Below are 20,930 nucleotides of genomic sequence, written 5' to 3'. Positions count from 1 at the left end.
TGATGGTGAATTTCAAGTCATTCCAAGATACTTTTTATTTTGTGACTAAAGTCAGCTCACTGTCAAAGTGTATCAGGGCAAATGGATCATTTCCTGAATTTCAAAAATTCAGGAAAATTATTCCTTAAGAGGTTTGCAAATATTTTCAACAGATCCTTGTTCAGGGCGATGCCGACTATTATGATGGTAAATTTCAAGTCATTCCGAGATACTTTTTATTTTTGTTATGAAAGTCAGCTCACTGTCAAAGTGTATCAGGGAAAATGGATGATGTCCTCAATTTCAAAAATTAATTAAAATTTTTCCTTTAGAGGTTTGCAAATATTTTCAACTGATCCTCGATCAGGGCGATGCCGACTACTAGGGTGGTAAATTTCAAGTCATTCCGAGATACTTTTTATTTTTGAGAAGAAAATCAGCTCACTGTCAAAGTGCATAACACCTGCAGCCACTGTATGTATAATACCCACATAATGAAAACAACAGATTGACTGACAGACGGTTCAAGGCACAAAGAAGGTTGCGCGCTGATTTAATCTGTGCCTCGTCACGGCCCGGTGCTCCGTGTAGACGCGGTGTTGTAAATAAGGTGCGGCATCTGCGCTAGCACCTGTGATCCATCTGGCGAAAGGTGAAGGATTTCACTTCCTCATCAGAGAGCGTAGATTAAAACTCGCCATGTTCGTGGCTTCTTTTGTTGGTTAATGTGATCCAGCAGATATAAGCACGTGGATTTGTCTCGTTAAAGCAGCACCAGCTTGTGTTCGGCTCCACTTCAACCTCTAAGGTTGTATGAAGGTTTTGATAAAGTAGTTAGGGGAACGTTCTGGGAACCTTTAGAGAACCTTCTCTAAAGGGTTGCATGTAGGTTGTAACATTGGGGGAACTTTCTGGGAATGTTTAGAGAACATTTTCTAAAGGTTGTATGAAGGTTTTGACAAAGTAATGTTAGAGGAAGCTTCAGACAACCTTTTAGAGAACGTTCTCTAAAAGGTTGTATGAAGGTTTTGATAAAGTAGTTAGTGGAACGTTCTGGGAACCTTTAAAAAACATTCTCTAAAAAGTTGTATGAAGGTTTTGATTAAGTTACATTAGAGGAACGTGCTGGGAACCTTTAGAGAACATTCTCTCAAAGGTTGTAGGAAGGTTTTGACAAAAATGGTTATCGGAACGTTCTGGGAACCTTTAGAGAACATTTTCTAAATGGTTGTATGAAGGTTGTGACGAAGTAAAGTTAGGGGAAAGTTGTGGGAACCTTTAGAAAACGTTCTCTAAATGGTTGTATGTAGGTTTTGACAAAGTCACGTTAGAGGACATTCTGGGAACCTTTAGAGATCGTTCCCTAAAAGGTTGTATGAAGGTTCTGACAAGGTAGCGTTAGAGGAACGTTCTGGGAACCTTTAGAGATCGTTCCCTAAAAGGTTGTATGAAGGTTCTGACAAGGTAACGTTAGAGGAACGTTCTGGGAACCTTTAGAGATCGTTCCCTAAAAGGTTGTATGAAGGTTTTGACAAAGTAACGTTAGAGGAACGTTCTGGGAACCTTTAGAGATCGTTCCCTAAAAGGTTGTATGAAGGTTTTGACAAGGTAACGTTAGAGGAACGTTCTGGGAACCTTTAGAGAACATTTTCTGAAGATTGCGACAAAGTAACACTAGAGGAACGTTCTGGGAACCTTTAGAGAACATTTTCTGAAGATTGTGACAAAGTAACGCGAGAGGAACTTTCTAGGAACCTTTAGAGAACATTTTCTGAAGATTGTGACAAAGTAACGCTAGAGGAACTTTCTAGGAACCTTTAGAGAACATTTTCTGAAGATTGTGACAAAGTAACGCTAGAGGAACGTTCTGGGAACCTTTAGAGAACATTTTCTGAAGATTGTGACAAAGTAACGCTAGAGGAACTTTCTAGGAACCTTTAGAGAACATTTTCTGAAGATTGTGACAAAGTAACGCTGGAGGAACGTTCTGTGAACCTTTAGAGAACGTTCTCTCAAAGCTTTTATGAAGGAGAGTTTCAAAACGACCAAGTTAAAACGAGTAAAAACAGTGTTTTTAATCATAGAAAACATTTGACATTAAAACACCAGATCACAGGTTTGTAGCAGATGTTGTGTTGATCGATAAACACAAACACAAACACATCTGCGAGTGTTTTTTTGTTTTCCTTTTCGTGACCGGATGCGTTTGTTCGCTGTGATTTATTAACGACGCGTTTGAAGACGAGAGCGGAGATTTTTACACCGTGATGCAAAACATCCGATCGTTTCGACGCTAATGAGCCGACGGAGACGCTTTGAGAAGGAAACGAGCCACGCTAGCTGCCCCCCTTGTGGCCGAGATGCTCATTACACACCGGAAAAAACTTGCGGAAAACGTAAGATTTTTCGGGCAAACGCATTTCATTTGGCAATTTCTTTGCTCCGAGTGGAGGAAATGAGGATATTGATCGTTTTGGTGCATTGTGACCAGAGTCTGTTTTTCTTTATATCACAGTGGTGAAACAAAAGCACAGATGAGGTAAACAAAAAACCAAGTTGTTTACTCGGTAAACAGAAAATGATTGATACACAGCGACGCAATCAGGCAGAGGAATCCAAGCATGAAAAAGATAAACGAGTCAACATCACACACAAGGAACAGGTAAAAGAAAAGAAAAGCTACTGCAGAGAATAAAGTACAGAAAGTTTACAGTATTGTAACAAATTTAAATATAATCAATGGTTTTAGAATAAGTTAGGAGGCTGTTTCACTCTGTCCAAGTTTAAATACTTTTAATAATAATAATTTGACTGTATATTTTGGCACCTTTTCATTGTATTTGCTTTTATTGATTTCATTATTTCTATTAAAATCGTAATTAGAGCAGCAATTATTCACAGAGTATTTATCTTTTACTACATTGATAGCCCACTATTAATATCACCCACTATATGTATGTATGTATGTATATGTATGTATGTGTATATATATATATGTATATGTATGTATGTGTATATATGTATGTATGTATGTGTATATATATATATATATATATATATGTATGTATGTATGTGTATATATGTATGTATATGTATGTATATGTATATATGTACATACATATATATGTATGTATATGTATATACATATATATGTATGTATATGTATATATGTATATACATATATATGTATGTATATGTATATATGTATATACATATATATGTATGTATGTGTATATATGTATATATATATATGTATGTGTATATATATGTGTATATATGTATGTATGTGTATATATGTATATACATATATATGTATGTATGTGTATATACATGTATATATATGTATGTGTATATATGTGTATATATATGTATATGTATGTATGTGTATGTATGTATATATATGTATATAGGTATATGTATATATATGTATATAGGTATATACATATATATGTATATATGTATGTATGTATATATATGTATATATGTATGTATGTATATATATGTATATATGTATGTATGTATATATGTATGTATATGTATTTATGTATGTATATGTATTTATGTGTATATATGTATGTGTGTATATATGTATACGTATATGTATGTGTGTATATATGTATACGTATAGTTAAGGTTAAGATAAGGGGCCAGGGAGTGCATGATGTACTTGCGTGTCCTCACTATGTGTGCTGTACCAGTACACACTCTATCTGTTTGTTTGTGTGTGTGTGTGTGCTTTTATTTGTTGCCTCTTGAGGACCGTGACTGGCACTGACATTGTCAGGACCAGTCGTCCTCATGGAGACCAAAACCTGGTTCTGGTGTGGTTTAGGTTATATATACACGTGTGGTTATGGTTAAGGTTAGTTATAACACTTTGTTTTGGGCTGTCCCCAAAAGAATGTCAGTGAATGCAGTGTCCCTGTTAGAATAGCTGTGCAAACCTGTGTGTGTGTGTGTGGGGCAGTATTTGTGTCTCTGAGGCTGAAAAACTCTCTCATCTGTGTTGTTTAAGTGATTCCCTTTTACAGTAAAAAAAAAAAAGGAAAAAAACTGCTTTCCCCCGCAGCACGGCCAATCACGGCGCAGTTAGGCAGTCGTCGCCTGTTGTTGCCATGGCGACTACCTGTTAATATTCCGCCAGAGTTTTTCTCACCGACACCGACGGGGGATAGAGCCACGCGCCCACTTTCTTTCTCACTACAGAAGAAATCGATCGGACATTCCTGCAGAGAAAAAAACGAGGCGGTCGATCCGCGCGGCGCTGGATCCTGCATCTGCGTCACGCGGCAGCTCAAAGTCGCCTGGTGTCACCTTCACTCGTCAACGAAACTCAATGAGAATCAAAGTGTCATCGCTGGGATTGAAGCTTTAGTGACATCTTTTATTTTGTAAAAGTCTTTCTCGTCCTCTCGGGAGTTCTTCTCTGGCTCAAAGGTCAGGGCAGTCTGGGATTCTTCAGACGGGATTGGTTGTCTATCATATAAAGGGGTTGACGGTGGTCATAAATCCAAATTATTCCCCCCCAAAAAAAGCCTGTCCACACACCCTGATCTTCCTTTTTCTCTTTTAAACGGTTTATTTTCTTATTCAGGAGGCAAATTGAGCTCTTAATTACATTCACACACACACACACACACACACACACACACACACACACACACACACACACACACACACACACACACAGGTGCATAGATTTTCTTGTGGCACGTTTGTGCACAAATGGACCGTTAATTGATTTTCCAAGAGCCGTAAAAACCAACAGAAAAGAAGGGGGAAAATTTATGGCCGCCGTGAATTCAAACCTTGCATTCCGAGCAGCAAGCTAGCGCTAATCGAGAAAATATAACAACGCAGATACAGATCGATCATCGTCAAGCGGTAATTAAATTAGCCGAGATTAATGCGGCAAAAAAAAGTCTAAAAAGTATTTCGCTTTTCCAACTTTCTTCGATGTCGGTGCAGAACCGTGACAAACGGAACCCAATGCTCTTTGTTGACATCCCAATATATTAGTGATGTAGCGGTATCGTACATTTTCGGGATAACAAAAGTGTCATTATTTGACACAGGTGCGACGTAAAAGTGCATAAAAATCCAAAAAGATGCACAATATTATGTCATATACAAGTCTTTGAGGGTCAGTGAGCTATTTCAGTGTCACTTCCTGTTTCACTTCCTGTTTGCTAATGCTAATAATTTTGATTTGAAAAGAGAATTCCTCAGAAATGACATTGACTTTGTTGAATTCTGGTTTTAAATTTGCTTTACCGAAAGGCAACGCAAATTTTTTTTTTACGTCAATTTGCCAAATGCTATAATAGTCTGAAAAAAAAGAGATAATTTTGCCTATTTTAACCATAAAAGGGCCAGAAAATGTCCTGTAACTAAGGGATTTTTGCCCATTTTTCCAGAATTTCCAATTTTTCCCATTTAAAATAGTGCATTAACAATTTAAAATGAAGAAACTGAAAATGTTTGATTAAAGTTGTTAAAGTTGAAATTTAAACTTTATAAAACATATTTTAAAATAACATTTGTCCAAAAACGGGCCAAAAACTTTGATGTGCAACTTCTCAGCTTTCAGAAGCCGTTAGCATTTTTGTCGATTGCACAAACAAAGTGCGCAAATGTGCCGTCTGCCGTACGATCGGTATTAAAGGGTTAAAAAAATAAAATTTTCCCTTCTTTTTGTGTCTCTTTGCATCGTCCGTGTCATTAACCGTCTCAGAATCGGCGCGAGAACGCAAACAAAGAGGAACATTTTTTTTCCGTTCCGTCTCCTCAGCCTCGCGCGAGCATCAATCGCGTCGTCGTCGCCGCCGCCGAGCCGTTTCATTAGCGCCGCGGCAGCTCCAGACGGCGGCAAACTGTGACATCTTTGTTTTACACTTTTCAAGCTGCGTGAGTTTTATTAATTGCTCTGTTCCAGCACGTTGTCATATTTCCTTTCCGCTTTGCTTTGTTGGTTCCTCTGTGACAAAAAAAAATCCCTTTTAGCGAAAACCCTTGTATTTTTCTCTTCTGTTCCCGCTCAGCTCCAGCTGTTGAGCGTGAACTCGCTCCTGTAAAAGCTCAATATTCTCTGCATTATTTATGACGGCGGCGGCGGTGACTCAGGGGAGCTCGGCCGGTGCGACGCCTGGAGCCTTTTACGTGACCCGATGTTTGGTCTTTATCTGTGCGACAGCTATAGCGAGAGAGAGAAGGTGGGAGCTCCAGAATAGAACATGCAGGGTCGCGTCCGTTTATCGTTTTCTCAAGTAGACGTCCACTCGACCTCCTCCACTTGCCTCCGTGGTCGCAGAGACCATTGGATGAAGTGAGACAGACGTAAGAGGTTAAAAATAGGCCTGGAACGCACCAAAGTGTTTATTTATTTCATAATTATTACTATCTATCTATCTATCTATCTATCTATCTATCTATCTATCTATCTATCTATCTATCTATCTATCTATCTATCTATCTATCTATCTATCTATCAGCTTAGAGCTAGCTTGAAGTTAGCTTAAGTTGGATAAAATCTATCTATCTATCTATCTATCTATCTATCTATCTATCTATCTATCTATCTATCTATCTATCTATCTATCTATCTATCTATCTATCTATCTATCTATCTATCTATCTATCTATCTATCAGCTTAGAGCTAGCTTGAAGTTAGCTTAAGTTGGATAAAATCTATCTATCTATCTATCTATCTATCTATCTATCTATCTATCTATCTATCTATCTATCTATCTATCTATCTATCTATCTATCTATCTATCTGTCAGCTTAAAGCTAGCTTAAATTTAGCTTAACTTGGCCAAAACAATTATCTATTTATTAATGAAAAGTTAGCTTGAAGTTAGCTTAGGTTGGCTAAAAACAATCTATCTATGTATCAGCTTAAAGCTAGCCTAAAGTTAGCTGAACTTGGCTAAAAACAATCTATCTATGTATCAGCCTAAAGTTAGCTTAACTTGGCTAAAACAACTGTTACCTATTTATTTATGAAAAGCTGGCTTAAAGTTAGCTTAAGTTGGATAAAAACTATCTATCTATCTATCTATCTATCTATCTATCTATCTATCTATCTATCTATCTATCTATCTATCTATCTATCTATCTATCTATCTATCTATCTATCTATCTATCAGTTTAAAGCTAGCTTAACAGCTAAAACAACTGTTATCTGTTTATTAATGAAAAGTTAGCTTAAAGTTGGCTTAAGTTGGCTCAAAACTACTATCTATCTATCTATCTATCTATCTATCTATCTATCTATCTATCTATCTATCTATCTATCTATCTATCTATCTATCTATCTATCTGCTTAATGCTAGCTTAAAGTTTGCTTAACTTGGCGAAAACAATTGTTATCTATTTATTAATGAAAAAGTTAGCTTAAGTTGGTTAAAAACCATCCATCTATCAGCTTAAAGATAGCTTAAAGTTAGTTTAACTTGGCTAAAACAATTGTTATCTATTTATTGATTTAAAAAAAAAAGTTAGCTTAAGTTGGCTAAAAACAATCTATCTATCAGCTTAAAGCTAGCCTAAAGTTAGCTTAACTTGGCTAAAACAACTGTTACCTATATTGACATTAACAAAAGCCCGACTCAGGAAGACACTCAGCATGCTAACAGCTAGCTGCAAGCTAAACCGCTAAACCTCCTAATTATACTAAGTTGAAAGGGGGTTGTATCGCCACCTAGTGTAGCAGAGGAGAACACACTTCAACGTAGCAGGACTCTTAACATGTGCATGGAAACATACTGATTTGATTTTGAAGGTCAGAGTTTCCAGGTGAACGAGTTGAAGCAATTTGTGCAGAAATTGCACGAGACGGTGTGGAATTCAGCAGTTTGTGCTGTTGATAACGTGAGCTTCAGGAGATCAGAATTTAGTGCATAGTTGCATTTAAAAAAAATAATAATAATAATCTGTAGTCGGTGGAACTTGAGGCGTTATTATTATAATTTTTTTTATACACAGGCCTGAAATGTTCTTCCAATTGAGACAAATTAGTATTCAGGGTGTTGCATTTTTTTAAAGGTCAGTGTTTCCGTGTGAACAGAAATAGTCGAGTGAGACTAATGGAGCAGTTTGGAGTCCAAGCTGCAAGGTTTTTTTTTTTTTACAATTGTCTTTATATTAGTGGGTATAAAAACGAGGAAAAACCAGTAAATCGAGTATTTGCGCCTCCCCTGAGTCCTCGCCGTCTTCGCCGTCCTCGGCGTCTTCGCCGCTCCCTCTTTTTTTCGCCGTCTCCGCAGGACCAGACTGGCTTCTTTCTCACCTCTGATGTTTATTGCACAAACAGCACCTCGGATCAAACATTCCCTTATTTTTTTCCGTCTCCCTATGTGGAGAAGCCAAGTGTTGGTGAGAGATAACATGTAGAGGGAGTGGGAGGTGGAGACGGAGCGGGAGCTGCAGACTTGTTTATATGTCTTCATCTGACAGAATGAATAATTCACCAAAGTACTTCCTGAACCCCAGGATTGTATTAGAAGAATAGAGTTAGGGAAATAGAAGTTTGAAGGTTCAGTGGCAGTGGATGTGATCTGAGACTCTGATGACTCTGATTTATTCAAACCCTTTTTCCCCGTCCACGGAAATGCCAACACAACGAGATTTCTGTCCCATACCTATATGGGTTGTAATTCCTGCATACGACCCATAGTTAGGTTTCATTGGAGGACAGTCTTCTTCTGGTACCATGGGTTCCTCCCCGCAGTCCAAAGAAACCTGCAGATTCTGGTCAAGTTAACTGGAGACTACTTCATCAAACCCTAACTAACCGGTTCCGCCCCCCCCCCAAAAACCTAGGTCTCGGTTGGTTTCAAGTGAATCAAATGCAGAAAGCCAAAGTCTTGTTTTCTTGAAGTACTCCTGTGGTTCCTCCCCACAGTCCAAATACCCTGCAGATTCGGGTCAAGTTAACTGGAGATGACCTTCTTAATCGAAGCCTAGTTCGTTTGCTCGGAAACTTTGAAGCAACCTCTGGTCCGCCTAAAAACGTAGGTCTCGGGTTGACTTCAAGTGAACCAAATACAGAAAGAGGAAGTCTTGTTTTCTTCAAGTACTCCGGGTTCCTCCCGCAGTCCAAAGAAACCTGCAGATTCTGGTCAAGTTAACTGGAGACTACTTCATCAAACCCTAACTAACCGGTTCCGCCCCCCCTAAAAACCTAGGTCTCGGTTGGTTTCAAGTGAATCAAATGCAGAAAGCCAAAGTCTTGTTTTCTTGAAGTACTCCTGTGGTTCCTCCCCACAGTCCAAATACCCTGCAGATTCGGGTCAAGTTAACTGGAGATGACCTTCTTAATCGAAGCCTAGTTCGTTTGCTCGGAAACTTTGAAGCAACCTCTGGTCCGCCTAAAAACGTAGGTCTCGGGTTGACTTCAAGTGAGCCAAATACAGAAAGAGGAAGTCTTGTTTTCGTCAAGTACTCCGGGTTCCTCCCGCAGTCCAAAGACCCTGCAGATTCAGGTCAAGTTAACTGGAGACTACTTCATCAAACCCTAACTAACCGGTTCCGCCCCCCCCCAAAAACCTAGGTCTCGGTTGGTTTCAAGTGAATCAAATGCAGAAAGCCAAAGTCTTGTTTTCTTGAAGTACTCCTGTGGTTCCTCCCCACAGTCCAAATACCCTGCAGATTCGGGTCAAGTTAACTTGAGATGACCTTCTTAATCGAAGCCTAGTTCGTTTGCTCGGAAACTTTGAAGCAACCTCTGGTCCGCCTAAAAACGTAGGTCTAGGGTTGACTTCAAGTGAGCCAAATACAGAAAGAGGAAGTCTTGTTTTCGTCAAGTACTCCGGGTTCCTCCCGCAGTCCAAAGACCCTGCAGATTCAGGTCAAGTTAACTGGAGACTACTTCATCAAACCCTAGCTTGTTTGCGCGGAACGTCCGGTTCCTTTGGGGAGGTGTGAATGAGCAACCAAATTTTGGCCCCCCTAAAAACCTAGGTCTCGGTTGGTTTCAAGTGAACCATATGCAGAAAGCCAAAGTCTTGTTTTCTTGAATTACTACGGGTTCCTCCCCACAGTCCAAAGACCCTGCAGATTCGGGTCAAGTTAACTGGAGATGAGCTTCTTAATCGAAGCCTAGTCCGTTTGCTCGGAAACTCTGGTTCGCTTGGCGAGGTGTGAATGCGCAACCGAACTCGGATGCGCATCGAAGAAGCAACCTCTGGTTCGCCTGAAAACATAGGTCTCGGGTTGGTTTCAAGTGAACAAAATGCAGAAAGAGGAAGTCTTGTTTTCTTCAAGTAATCCGGGTTCCTCTCCACGGTCCAAAGACCTTGTAGATTCAGGTCAAGTTAACTGGAGACCACTTCATCGAACCCTAGCTTGTTTGCGCGGAACATCCGATTCGGTTGGGGGGGGGGGGTGAATGGCCAACCAAACTTTGGTTCCCGTAAAAACCTAGGTCTTGGGTGGCTTCAAGTGAACCAAATGGAGAAGTCTTGCTTTCTCCTGTGGTTCCTCCAACAGTCCAAAGACTTTCTTAATCGAACCCTAGTCCGTTTTCTCTGAAACTCCGTTTCGTTTTGGAGAGGTGTGAATGAGCAACCTTGGTTTGCCTAAAAAACGTAGGTCTCGGTTCACTTCAAGAGAACCACATGCGGGAAGCAGACTACAACGCAGGGCATTGTGGGTAAACGCAACCAAAAACGGTTGAGCCCGTTGTTCCATGTTTTGCTCTTATGTGGCGGATACAGAAGTTGCCCTGCGTTAACCAACAGATGAGCCAGTTCGTTGTTTGTCTCGTCTTCTTCTTCTTCAGTCATTCGTGATGCAGCGCCGCCTCAGGCGAGGAGGGGAATACGTTGTTTAAAAGGTTCTGAATGTCGCCACCCCCGCTTGAACCGCGTCTTGCTAACTGTTAGGCGCGAGAATGACCTTTAAGAATCCGCGGTGGTTTGATGACATGCAGATTTTGCTAATGTCAGGTCTGAACACTCCCAGCGTCCTCGCATTTCAAGACGCATGTGTCCCGTAGGAGCCTTCCGGTTCTTATGAAAATGTTAATGCGGACGTAAAAAAGTATGAACGAATAGCCACCAGGGGGTGACTCGGCTGGCCGTAAAAAAAACTTAGTTTGAATGACGTCTTCTTCACATAACTAGATGTCTTGCGTCCTCAGGATGGTTAAGAACCCGGTTATTTTAAAGGTCGAAAGCCATTTCCTGTGCTTCGATTTGATGAAAACCAAATGATTTTTACAAAGCAATCATACAAACATACTATCCTGGGGAAACCCTCCTCTTCCTCCTCCTCCTCCACACACACATTGAACAGAGAATTCGTCAAAGCGCCACATATTTCACTTGACAAACAGTTGATTTGAGAACACACCCTAATACCAGCTGCTCCATCAATGCTGCTCGGCGGTCGAAGAGCAGTGGAAGAATCTGTTCAAATAATTAAGCCGACCTCCCCGGAAAAAAGGCTGTGGGAAGGAGTAGGGAGTGGGACTGTGACTGGGGAATACTGGAATTCTTGGGCTGGACACTGTGGGAAGAGGACATGGAAGGTTGGAGTCCTCAGCTGAACTCTCGTCCTTTTTTTTCCCACCGATTTGTGTCCCGCGGCAGAACGAGACTCTGGAGTGTTTGTCCACTGTGTGGCTCTTTTGTTTAATAGCCTGGCGGCGAAACGTGGACTAAGTTCCTCTGTGTTGTAATTACTGTTTGTTTAGAAGTGGAGCAAACCCCGGCGCTGGGTCATTAGGATTAGCACTCGATGGGGGTGTTGCTCTCTCCGTTCCTCGATTGTCCATCTGTCACAAGTCATTCTCTGCCGCTAAACGAAGGCTGGCTGCTGAAATGGCTCCGAAATGGATGAAATCCTCTTCCGGCCAAAACATGTTCCGCTGCCCATTTTGTTTTGCAGGGAAAAACACAACCCAGACACACACACACACCTGTGATTACAGCACAGTGTTGCGTAAAGGTCAACATGCGCGTCCTAACAATGCAAGGTTGTGCTTTGAATTTACAGCCTGCGAGAAACAAATGTGGCTCATTACAGCCTCGTTGACTTAATTATAGCAAAAGCAGGGAACGAGGGACGCCTATTGAACCACGAAAGTTTACTAAAGCGATATATCACTTTCACAAAGAGGAAGCAATGCTGCTATAATTATGTACTTTAATCTATCTATCTATCTATCTATCTATCTATCTATCTATCTATCTATCTATCTATCTATCTATCTATCTATCTATCTATCTATCTATCTATCAGTTTAAAGCTAGCTTAATGTTAGCTTAACAGCTAAAACAACTGTTATCTGTTTATTAATGAAAAGTTAGCTTAAAGTTGGCTTAAGTTGGCTCAAAACTATCTATCTATCTATCTATCTATCTATCTATCTATCTATCTATCTATCTATCTATCTATCTATCTATCTATCTATCTATCTAGCTATCTATCGGCTTAAAGCTAGTTTAACTTTAGCTTTACTTGGCTTAACAATTGTTATCTATTTATTAATGAAAAATTAGCTTATAGTTAGCTTAAGCTGGCTCAAAACTATCTATCTATCTATCTATCTATCTATCTATCTATCTATCTATCTATCTATCTATCTATCTATCTATCTTTCTATCTATCAGCTTAAAGTAAGCTTAAGTTGCTAAAACAATTGTTAACTATTTATTAATGAAAAGTTAGCTTAATGTTAGCTTAAGTTGGCTAAAACTATCTATCTATCTATCTATCTATCTATCTATCTATCTATCTATCTATCTATCTATCTATCTATCTATCTATCTGCTTAAAGTTAGCTTAACTTGGCTATAACAATCTATTTATTAATGAAACGCTAGCTTAAAGTTAGCTTAAGTTTCTAAAACAATTGTTATCTATTTATTAGTGAAAAGTTAGCTTAAACGTATCTTATGTTGGCTAAAAACAATGTCTATCTATCTATCTATCTATCTATCTATCTATCTATCTATCTATCTATCTATCTATCTATCTATCTATCTATCTATCTATCTATCTATCTATCTATCTATCTATCAGCTTAGAGCTAGCTTGAAGTTAGCTTAAGTTAGCTAAAAACAGCTATCTATCCGTGTTGTGAATGTGGCATTGTGCCATTTAACAAGTTTGTTTTGAAAATCCGTTCCTCTGTTTCACACAAGTTTGTGGATGATTTGAACAGTACTCTATTTCATGTCAGAATTCGACTATATTATAATTATATGAGCGTTTATTGAGCCCGTGTTGTGTTTGACCGTGTACAGGTGTGCTGAGTTTGCCCGAGAGTCTGAACCTGCACCGCGACCAGCAGAGGTCGGGGAGGAGCGGCGAAGGTCATGGGTACACTCAGGCCGAACTCCGCACTCTGGAGCAGTCGCTGCTCGCGACCCGAGTGGGAAGCATCGCCGAGCTGAGTGAGTGCACTTCTTTTTCTGCTCCTCCATCATCATCATCATCATCATCATCATCATCATCACACGTACATGTCATAAAATAAGTATTTCTGGCACCAAGATGATATAACGCCACCTGTTATTGTCTGATCACAGGTGGCCTTTATTTAAATGTCCAATTACAAAGCTTTTACAAGCTTTGGCTGCAAATATACGTACAATTTAAAGCCAAATGACTATTGCGTTTTACTGCAATACTATTGATTCTTATAAGCTGTTTATTAGCGTCAAAACATTACGGACCTCGGAAAATAGTGCAATATCTATCTACATATATAAACAGTATATTTTATATGCTACATTTGTTTTTCAAGTAAAATATCCAACTAAATGTTTGTTACATTGAACACCTGGATACCTCATTATTTTAATATAAACAGTGTATTGAATTGTCCTGCTGTGCATTTAAGACAAACACAAATGTGCAAATTGATATGTATTTAATGTAAAAAATAAATAACTAAATAAATTAAGAAAAATGTTTAGCTCCAAACCAAAGCCTACAATTTGTTTCCCTCAATATAATTATTGTTGATACAGTACAATTTTATTTGCTAGTTGCTATCAATCTATTTATCAGCTAAACATTGAAATTAGCTTAAAGTTGACTAAAACAATTGATACCTACCAACCTATCAGCTAAAAGTTAGCTTAAAGTTGGCTCAAACACTTTCTCCCTACCTACCCAACCACCTACCTACCTGTTAGCTTGAAGTTGGCTAAAACAATTGCTACCTATCTACCTACCTATCAGATAAAAGTTAGCTTAAAGTTGGCTAAAACAATTGTTACCTCTCTACCTACCTACCTCGGCTAAAAGTTAGATTAAAGTTGGCTAAAACACTTGCTACCTACCTGTCTTCCTTCCTACCTACCTACCTACCTACCAATCAGCTAAAAGTTAGCTTACTTAGCTTCAAGTTGTCTATCTGCTAAAAGCTAGCTTAAGGTTGGATAAAACAATTGCTACCTAGCTGGCTAACAAGATGGATGATTTCCTGTAAATGTAGTTAAATTAGAGCACTTGTTGTGTGGTTATTTTACGCTGTTTTGTTTTTAAAAAGAGTAAAAATACATCACTTTTTTTGTAAATGATCACATGTGTCAAAGACAGAGTCGGTGTCGCTGTGTGAGACATTTGTTCTCTGGTGTTCTTGTTGTTCTCTGGGCCTCATTAGCTCGGTCGCAAAAAAATGTGTTGATTAATAATAAGTTGTCTTTTCTCTATAATTGTACTGGGAGTTTTACTCCCACCACCAATCACTTGACTTCACGTTTAATTACTTTGTTTCAAAAGTGCTTCTATTTCCCATATTTGTCGCGACGTTTACGACAGGTTTCTCCGACTTTGTTCGCATAAAGGTCTCGATGTCCTTATTTTCAGACGATGGCGAGCGATTTGCAAGATGGAAATTATGTAAAACACAATTTAAAAACAAGCTTTTAATCAAAAATAACCTCATATACGAAAGACAAGAATGAAACACGGATTACATCGAGTTATTACAAGCTAATGCCAATGTTATGTATCGTATTGAAACTAATTAAAGGCGTATTTAGACTGTAAAGCTGCAGCTTTGATCTCGAATAAAGAAGGAAGCAAATTTCCACCTCTTTGATTCAGGGTTGCCATGGCGACTGTGGTAGGGAGTTTCAAGATGTAAAATTGCCAAAACAAAATGACTCCAGAATTCAAAATTAATTCTCCAAGAGATTTGAGTTCCCCTCATGATGTCGACCGAATTTGGTTCCAGGAGCTGAATTTGGGGGCAATTTCTCATCATTTCTGAATTGTGAGCTTAAAAGTTAGCTTAAGATGGCCCAAAACAATCTATCTATCTATCTATCTATCTATCTATCTATCTATCTATCTATCTATCTATCTATCTATCTATCTATCTATCTATCTATCTATCTATCTATCTATCAGTTTAAAGCTAGCTTAATGTTAGCTTAACAGCTAAAACAACTGTTATCTGTTTATTAATGAAACGTTGGCTTAAGTTGGCTCAAATCTATCTATCTATCTATCTATCTATCTATCTATCTATCTATCTATCTATCTATCTATCTATCTATCTATCTATCTATCTATCTATCTATCTATCAGTTTAAATCTAGCTTAATGTTAGCTTAACAGCTAAAACAACTGTTATCTGTTTATTAATGAAACGTTGGCTTAAGTTGGCTCAAATCTATCTATCTATCTATCTATCTATCTATCTATCTATCTATCTATCTATCTATCTATCTATCTATCTATCTATCTATCTATCAGTTTAAATCTAGCTTAATGTTAGCTTAACAGCTAAAACAACTGTTATCTGTTTATTAATGAAAAGTTAGCTTAAAGTTGGCTCAAAACTATCTATCTATCTATCTATCTATCTATCTATCTATCTATCTATCTATCTATCTATCTATCTATCTATCTATCTATCTATCTATCTATCTATCTATCTATCTATCAGATTAATGTTAGCTTAACTGGTTTCGACCGAATTTGGTTCCAGGAGCTGAATTTAGAGGCAATTTCTCATCATTTCTGAATTTTGAGCAAACTTTATAGCACAATAAAAACACGGCCTTCACGTGAAAATAGGCTTTTAAGAGCAATTTAAAAAGGCGACGTGGAGCCAGACAGTTTGACGTCCCTGAGAGGTGTGTTCCTAACTGAGAGGTGTGTTCCTAACAAAGAGGTTCGGGTCTTTTTGTTTTGCTTAAAATTCAAGTTGGAAAAGAACAGCACAGAAAATAGTTTCCTTTTTTTTTTTTGTTCCCCGTCGTTGCAGCAAAGTTGGCAAAAAAGAGCGATTGCTGCCTGGTTTTATTAAAATATCCCATTTTAACACGTTTAACAAGCCGCTGAGTGAAACTTGGTGAGCGAGCCGGAGATGTAAATAACACAAACGGGCTCTTTTCTTTCATTACAAATCAATTATTGTGAACATCAGCAGCAGGAGAAGCGCCGCTGTCTGCGCATACATTAAGGATAAAAGCAAATAAGCGGCTCCTCGTCTTAACGCCGACGGAAACGTGAAACGTAACTTTTTTCATCATCAGCCTCGTACGTGTTTGTGCTAATGTGATGAACACAACACACATAAAGCATTAACTCGACAGTCTGTTCGTGTGCCTTTGACCAGAAGGTGGCACCGCCTGCACTGCTGTTTGATTCACCGTTTAATGCACCGTGTGGTTGACTCCATACGGCGCCGCTGCCGCTGTCGACACGGCGCTGCCGCTGCCGCTGTCTCCGCCGCCTCCACCGCACGGCATCAGCTGGACGTCCTGACCTCTGGGGTCGAGCGCTCGCACAGACGCTCGTCTTCTGTGAACAGATTGATGTGCAGAGCAGCGATCGCCGGGTTACATCACAGAGTGCGAATGTGTACGATGACGATCGCGTGGAGCGCGCTACTTTTAGCACGTTTGACCATCTGTCTTTGCAGGAACCTTAAAGGGACAGAAATTGGTTTGACTTTAACACGAGATTACACGTTTCTGTCAAAGTGCAGTCAACTGAGGATGATTTTAAAGGCCCAGTTTGTGCATTTAAGAGGGTTTGTCTAAATGTAGATGACAAAATGTGGAAATTGTTTGGTGTGATGCATTTTGTTGAGTTTCCAGTAGGAATACTACCCACGTTTGGTGTCTTCATTCGTTGTCGATGGGGCTTTGTCGGAATTTAAATGTTCTATAATAATAGTCGGCATCGCCCTGAACAAGGATCCGTTGAAAATATTTGCAAACCTCTTAAGGAATAATTTTAATGAATTTTTGAAATTCGGAAAATTATCTATTTGCCCTGGTGCACTTTGACAGAAAACTGACTTTCTTCAAAAAAATTAAAAGTATCTTGGAATTACTTAAAATTTACCCTCATAATAGTCGGCATCGCCCTGAATAAGGATCCGTTGAAAATATTTGGAAACCTCTTCAGGAATAATTTTAATGAATTTTTGAACTTCAGGAAATGATCCATTTGCCCTGATTCACTTTGACAGTGAGCTGACTTTCTTCACAAAAACAAAAAGTATCTCGGAATGACTTGAAATTCACCACCATAATAGTCGGCATCGCCCTGAACAAGGTTCCGTTTGAAATATTTGCAAATCTCTTAAGGGAAAATTTTAATGAATTTTTGAACTTCAGGAAATGATCCATTTGCCCTGATGCACTTTGACAGAAAACTGACTTTCTTCAAAAAAATTAAAAGTATCTTGGAATTACTTAAAATTTACCCTCATAATAGTCGGCATCGCCCTGAATAAGGATCCGTTGAAAATATTTGGAAACCTCTTCAGGAATAATTTTAATGAATTTTTGAACTTCAGGAAATGATCCATTTGCCCTGATGCACTTTGATAGTGAGCTGACTTTCTTCAAAAAAACAAAAAGTATCTCGGAATGACTTGAAATTCACCACCATAATAGTCGGCATCGCCCTGAACAAGGATCCGTTGAAAATATTTGCAAACCTCTTAAGGAATAATTTTAATGAATTTTTGAACTTCAGGAAATGATCCATTTGCCCTGATGCACTTTGACAGAAAACTGACTTTCTCCAAAAAAATTAAAAGTATCTTGGAATTACTTAAAATTTACCCTCATAATAGTCGGCATCGCCCTGAATAAGGATCCGTTGAAAATATTTGCAAACCTCTTAAGGAATAATTTTAATGAATTTTTGAACTTCAGGAAATTATCCATTTGCCCTGATGCACTGTGATAGTGAGCTGACTTTCTTCAAAAAAACAAAAAGTATCTCGGAATGACTTGAAATTTACCGTCATAATAGTCGGCATCGCCCTGAATAAGGATCCGTTGAAAATATTTGGAAACCTCTTAAGGAATAATTTTAATGAATTTTTGAACTTCAGGAAATTATCCATTTGCCCTGATGCACTTTGACAGAAAACTGACTTTCTCCAAAAAAATTAAAAGTATCTTGGAATTACTTAAAATTTACCCTCATAATAGTCGGCATCGCCCTGAATAAGGATCCGTTGAAAATATTTGCAAACCTCTTAAGGAATAATTTTAATGAATTTTTGAACACTTTCGTTGTTAGAGTGCTGTGGAAAAACCTGGATGGTAGTCTTCTGGGTTGCTGAGTTGATCCTGGAGGCTTCAAACCAGGAGTTCAGGCGGTTCTCGTGGGTGACGTCTTGACCGGTTGTGACGTGGGTTAAACCACGTTACAGAGACTAGAATCGTCACTTGTACCAATTTAGAATCGTATCAAATGTGCAGTGTCTGTCAAAATTAATCAGACTGTGACATTTGTTTGAGCGTATTGTGCAGCTCGAGCGAAGAGCCCCGTTTTCTGTTGATCCTGCAGAATTTACGGCACAATCCGGGGGAACCAGATTTCCTGTTTCTGTACAGAAATCAGGTTACTGTCAAATTGTGAGAATAAGCAGATTTCCTGAGTGTGTGTGTGTGTGTGGCGTTCAGTGTCTTAGAGGCTTAGAGACAGAAGGTTTTACGGGTAACTACTCTCATTTTCATATAGCAAAATAATGTGGTAATGATAGGCTGTTGTGGGAAAACGCCGCACGTGGGAAGCCAACGACACAGCAGGTGTCTGTACGGTCAGGATCTGCGTGATGTTTGAGCCACAGCGATAAAACAAGACCACGTTACGGAGCTAAAGACCACGCACGCAATCCCAGCCGTCTGCGCAATTTCACACCCGACTTGCTGGGTAATTAATGAATAATGGAGGGTGTTAAAGAGCAAACGTTCATCACCATATCCATAATTCCATTCTCCCAAGGTGGAGGAAATAAAGAGGCCGTTATGTTTCCCGAGGTCACATTTATCTCCCCGCTCGTATTTCACGTCTTTGTCCCAACGACGGGGCGATAAAATCTCCGACGGCGGATTCAGACGCTGAACGGTCGGCGCTCAGGGGGGGTGTTTTGCGTTTTAATTTGTGTTTGTGTGCCGTATATACTAGGATCCATAGGGCGACGTATCGTGACAGGGAAACGGCCGCCGTTCGTCTGTCAGCGCCTCCGGTGGTGGGTTAGGGTCACAGAGCAGCAGCCACTGGGCAAATAAACCCAGTGTAATGTAATACAGGGCCGTTCTCCCAACAATGGGGCCCCCGCCATTCCGAACGCTGGGTGTGCCTCCACCGCAGAGCAGAGACAGATATTTCAAGTATGAACGAAGAATTGATGAAATCGAACCTCGTTTTTCAAAAATGTGCTTGGTGTTTCATGAATTTAATGTATTTTTTTACTTTGTCTCCAGTTTCCCTTAAAGACCTTAATGTGACAGCTTTAATTTACTATAATAACACAACTGCATTTACTTTTCTACCTTTTTTAAGCTAAGAATCATTGAGGTGCACCCTCTAATGGTTAGCATTTGTAAGTGCTAGTGGTGTATCGAAGATATAAGACACTACAAATACGTTCAATTTATCAAATTGTGGCGTTATTACGACTAAAATCCAACTTAAAATACATGTAAATATGACTGAAATTGCACTAAACCAAAAATTCGAATTTGGAAAAACATGCCAAAAACACTCTACTCAACATGCTACCAACTAGCCACATGCTAAAATTGTATTCAGTCAACAGGAAAACGCATAATTGTAACAAGCTGAAAGGGGGAATATCGCTAGCTAGCTTAGCAAAGACACTTCACTCAATAACTCAGTTATCTGCTATAATAAATCAATTATTGCGTTATTATGGCTACAATCAGACCTTAAATACATGTGAATATGAATGAAATTGCACTAAATCGAAAAATTCGACACGGATAAAGAAGAGATCAACAGGAAAAACATGCCAAAATCCAGACAAAACTGAATTCAATCTCTGCTAGCTTAAATAATTGTATATTTCCAAGTTAATTGATGGTAGAAAGACACAGAAAGATACTCAACATGCTACCAACTAGCCACATGCTAAAGTTGTATTCGGTCAACAGGAAAACACATAATTGTAACAAGCTGAAAGGGGGAATATCGCTAGCTAGCTTAGCAAAGACACTTCACTCAATAACTCAATTATCTGGTATAATTAATCGATTATTGCGTTATTATGGCTAAAATCAGACTTAAAACACATGTAAATATGAATGAAATTGCACGAAATCGAAAACTCGACAGGAAAAACATGCCAAAATCCCGACAAAACTAAATTCAATCTCTATTAGCTTAAATAATTGTATAGTTCGAAGTTAATTGATGGTAGAAAGACACAGAATGATACTCAACATGCTACTAATTAGCCACATGCTAAAGTTGTATTCGGTCAACAGAAAAACACATCATTCTAACAAGATGAAAAGGGGGAATATGGCTAGCTAGCATAGCAGAGGCAAAGACACTTCACTCAATAACTCGATTATCTGGTATAATTAATCGATTATTGCGTTATTATGGCTAAAATCAGACTTAAAACACATGTAAATATGAATGAAAATTGCACGAAATAGCAAACTCGACAGGAAAAACATGCCAAAATCGCGACAAAACTGAA

General features: G+C 38.9%; 1 protein-coding gene across 1 annotated transcript in view; it reads left to right on the top strand.

The window, feature by feature from the left end:
• The window catches only part of LOC310941788 (ankyrin repeat and BTB/POZ domain-containing protein 3-A), a gene marked incomplete at both ends in the record, with an annotated part of 178,178 nt that overhangs the window by 106,059 nt on the left and 51,189 nt on the right, over positions 1-20,930 (top strand). Inside the window, one exon of the mRNA XM_083907036.1 lies at positions 13,234-13,383. Within this exon, the coding sequence (XP_083763162.1) occupies positions 13,234-13,383 (150 nt within the window). The remainder of the gene's footprint in view (positions 1-13,233; positions 13,384-20,930) is intronic.

This window comes from Microchirus variegatus (genome assembly GCF_963457635.1).
Source record: "Microchirus variegatus genome assembly, chromosome: 20".
In the NCBI taxonomy this organism is placed as follows: domain Eukaryota; kingdom Metazoa; phylum Chordata; class Actinopteri; order Pleuronectiformes; family Soleidae; genus Microchirus; species Microchirus variegatus.
This window is presented reverse-complemented; position numbering and strand designations above follow the sequence as displayed.